Below are 3,763 nucleotides of genomic sequence, written 5' to 3' on the forward strand. Positions count from 1 at the left end.
CAGTATAAAAAACTCTAATACTAATATGAAAAGTGTTCGAAATGTTAAAGAAAGTTAACATAATTGGATTAAAAGGACTATATTCATTCATTTCTAAAACTTAGAGACGAAAATGTATAGAAGTTTCAGATAGACAGGGACGAATCCCAATTTTGAGTCAAAGTTCAGGACTAAAAATATACTTAACTCTTTATTTTTTCTACCACTAGTTATATACAGACTAGGTGTTTTCTCTTAAAGTGTGAGAGTTACATTTTTAACAAAATAAATGATGTGTTAACGTTTCGGGTTAGTTCATAATGTAGAAAACATATTTTGTAACCATGGCACGTGATATTACATATGCAAAACATAATAATAAAAATAAAGGAAATAAAATTATACTACTGGTTTTTCTGACCTCATTTGAGTTGACTTATTGTGATTAAGTAACGGACACAAAAACATAAATGTCTTCATTAATGAAGTGCCGGTTACCAACGTAGTTTTCGGAATGAAAACTTGATCGAAAATATAAAGTCGGGCTTTAACCTTTGTTCAAGGTGTGAATCAACCCTTGCCATTGAACCCTTGAATCCATTCTAGCTCTCAAACTGGAGTTTAGAAACTCCATTGCTTTTTTGTTCTCTTCTAACTCATATCTCTCTCCATGGATATTGAGACATTGCTGAAAGAAACCTTTGTCCCACAGCCCTTACAAGAAAGCTGTATGAAAGATATGATTCCTTTGGGAAATCCTTCATCTCAAGAATGCTTGCAAAACTTTCACCATATTGATCAGTTTCACATGAATGTGCCCTCATCCAACAATAACTCAATAATCCAGACCCAAACTTTTGATGCTTTTGACAATTTCACCTTTACTGGTTCATCACCTGATTTAGATGTATATGAGAGCAAGCCTTTTGCTGAGAATAGGCAAACTCATGTCATGGACAATTTCCTTTATGGAAATTATAACTTGATGAACTTCCCTCAGAGGAATGTTGAACTAGACATGATGGTTGCAGATCAAAGCTTTTTGCCTTTTAATCCTCAAGAAATCAAACCCTCCAATTTTGTTTTGCCAGATGAAGTTTCATGCATATCCCCCATGAACTATTACAAAAGAATTGACGTTAACAAAAATAATAAATCCTATCCAACCGCTCGAAGAACGTACAAAGTCCGCAAGAAGTCCAGCACAGTAAAAGGGCATTGGACAATAGAAGAAGATGGGTAAAAAATCTGAAAAAAATAAAAAATAATTCCATGAAATCTATCATTTGTGGTCATTTCATTTACGTTATGGTTTTGAATTATTTCTTGGTCGCTGTTTCGTTGTGATAGTTGATGTTAGCAGAAAAATTGCCTGATATATGTGACAACATTACAGTCTCGAAATAGTGGTCACAATCACAAATCTTTTTTAAAACCTTGTCATTTACACCATATTCTTTATTATGAAATTTTATGTGTTTCAATTTCTTTTAAAAAGATGGATCTGTGTTTGCACGAACAGATTATTGATTCAACTGGTGGAACAATACGGATTGAGGAAGTGGTCTCATATTGCTAAGATACTGCCCGGAAGAATTGGAAAACAGTGCAGAGAGAGATGGCATAACCATCTAAGGCCTGATATTAAGGTACAATTCTTTTATCATGTCTTGTGTTCACAATTTTTTTTGTTACGACGTCTAGGTTGGAGAGTAATTTTTATTTAATTTATCATGATTTTTTCATTAACGATAGACTCTTTGAAATTTTAGAAAAAAGTAACATTGGTATAAAGAATTTAATATTTTACTTCTATATATTTATTTATATATAATAAATATAATTTATTTATATTTCATGAAATATAAATTATATAAATTTTATGATGGATTTGGTGTGGTTGACCATGCATTGTAATTTTTTTATTTTATTTTATATTTTTAATAAATATTTATACAATGATAAATGATTGATGAATTTTTAAGTATCTGAGACGTTGAGTTGATAATGATGTCTAACGTTGACATGATCTTATTTGAAAACTAAAGTTTGGAATTTTTGTTGTGTAATTATTATGCAGAAGGACACATGGAACTGCGAAGAGGATAAAATACTAATCGAAGCTCATGCTGAGGTAGGAAACAAATGGGCAGAGATTGCTAAAAGGTTGCCTGGAAGAACTGAGAACTCGATCAAAAACCACTGGAATGCAACCAAGAGAAGGCAATATTCCAAAAGAAAGTGCCGATCCAAGTACCCCAGAGGCACTCTTCTACAAGAGTATATCAAAAGCTTGAACTTAGACAAGAATCCCCCAATAGATTATAGGAGAAAATCTTCTGCTACAAGTACCAAAACCAGCACAAGCAAAGCCACTGCACCAGTTTTGCCCCAGACACCTTTTCAATGCTTGCCACCAGATTCTGATTTCAATGTGGTCCCAGATTTTCTCTTTGCAGAGAATCTCTTCGAAGAAGGTTCCGGTATTCATTCCCTTCTTGATGCTGTCCCTTGTGTTCCCTTTAGGGATAACAAAAATTGTGAAGGAAAATTGCAATGTGATCCTATGATGGAGGGAATGCAGTGTTTTGAAGCTGTTAATGGAGATGAGAATAATGTTGAGACAGATATGGCCCCAGAGATGTTGGAGGTTGAAGTTAAGAAGGAGCTGGATTTGGTTGAGATGATCTCTCAGATTAATGGTGAAACTTTTCATGTTTAAGATCCTTCCATGCATGTAGGCATCATTCCATAAGATAAGATGTTTATCATTTGTTACATTCCTAATAAGGCTAATATAATGTATTGAAAAAGAAATGTGTTACTAGGACCAATAAGGAAATTTGTAAGAAGGGAAAAAAAGAACAGATATTTGTTATATTTAATAGTGCAATCTCAATTCAATAAATTGTGTTCCATGAACACCTTTAAACAATGATTTAGAAAATGTATTAAAGTAACTCATGAATTTCTTAAATTTTGTTAAGTGGATATAATATATAACCATAGGTGGTATATAGTTTTCTCAAAAGTCATAACCTTCTATAATTTTTTTATTTTATTTTTGTCATTATGATTCAAGGATCATGGTATCAACAACAAAACCTATAAAAGAGTACATATATAGCCTAACAACAAAGAGAGACAGGGACTTAGACTTAAACACAGACCTTATCATCAACAAAGAGACATACATTTTTTAATGGTCTAATTTAGTTGCTACCGATAAGTCTATACCACAAATTTTAATAGAATCCCTCTAGATGTTTATCAATTTTTAAAGGAAAAGACCCTTAATTACTCAGTAACTCAATCGTTAGAACAAAAGGACTGTGTATAATACCTTTTTTATTCAAACTTCTCGTTCTTATAAAATATAAAAAGGGATTACTTAAGTGAAGACGGTATGAGATGATAAATAAACTCATACTCGTAAATATGTCTTCCTTTTAACGGAAAATTTCTGCATTGAATGTATGGAAGTATAGGCATGAGTTATACTTAATTTTTTCAATTAAGTATTGGGATGAGGATGAATATATACATATTTGTTCCATTTGAGTCTTTATCTTTGTCCTCAATTAAATAAGTACTTATTCGGTAATCTAATATTAATATATATATATATATATATATATATATATTAGTCATTAGTTTTATAATCTTTCTTTTTCTTACTGTACACTTTTTTTTCTGATTTTTTGACTTACCGTGAAATTGTGGGAAATAATCAAAGTATGAGTCAAGGTCCCATATTCGGTAGAAAAGACACAGTTAAATATTA

The 3,763-nt window shown here is 31.7% G+C and overlaps 1 protein-coding gene across 1 annotated transcript; it reads left to right on the plus strand.

The window, feature by feature from the left end:
• The first annotated feature begins 564 nt into the window (after window positions 1-564).
• Window positions 565-2,866, plus strand: LOC114164738 (transcription factor MYB98-like). Its single transcript, XM_028049492.2, has 3 exons — window positions 565-1,218; window positions 1,502-1,628; window positions 2,060-2,866. Exons 1-3 carry the CDS (start codon window positions 650-652, stop codon window positions 2,699-2,701), a joined length of 1,338 nt encoding a protein of 445 aa, XP_027905293.1. The 5' UTR covers window positions 565-649; the 3' UTR covers window positions 2,702-2,866.
• The last annotated feature ends 897 nt before the right edge of the window (window positions 2,867-3,763 follow it).

The sequence above is a fragment of the Vigna unguiculata genome, chromosome 9, assembly GCF_037176805.1.
Source record: "Vigna unguiculata cultivar grain cowpea cultivar isolate G323 ecotype 2 chromosome 9, ASM3717680v1, whole genome shotgun sequence".
Taxonomy (NCBI): Eukaryota; Viridiplantae; Streptophyta; class Magnoliopsida; order Fabales; family Fabaceae; genus Vigna; species Vigna unguiculata.

Bases quoted from the DNA above. Each gene is read 5' to 3' on its own strand.
- LOC114164738 (XM_028049492.2), top strand. From the start codon at position 650: ATGGATATTGAGACATTGCTGAAAGAAACCTTTGTCCCACAGCCCTTA. The intron at 1,219-1,501 runs GTAAAAAATCTG...TTGCACGAACAG, and splicing joins TGGACAATAGAAGAAGATGG to ATTATTGATTCAACTGGTGG. The intron at 1,629-2,059 runs GTACAATTCTTT...ATTATTATGCAG, and splicing joins ATCTAAGGCCTGATATTAAG to AAGGACACATGGAACTGCGA.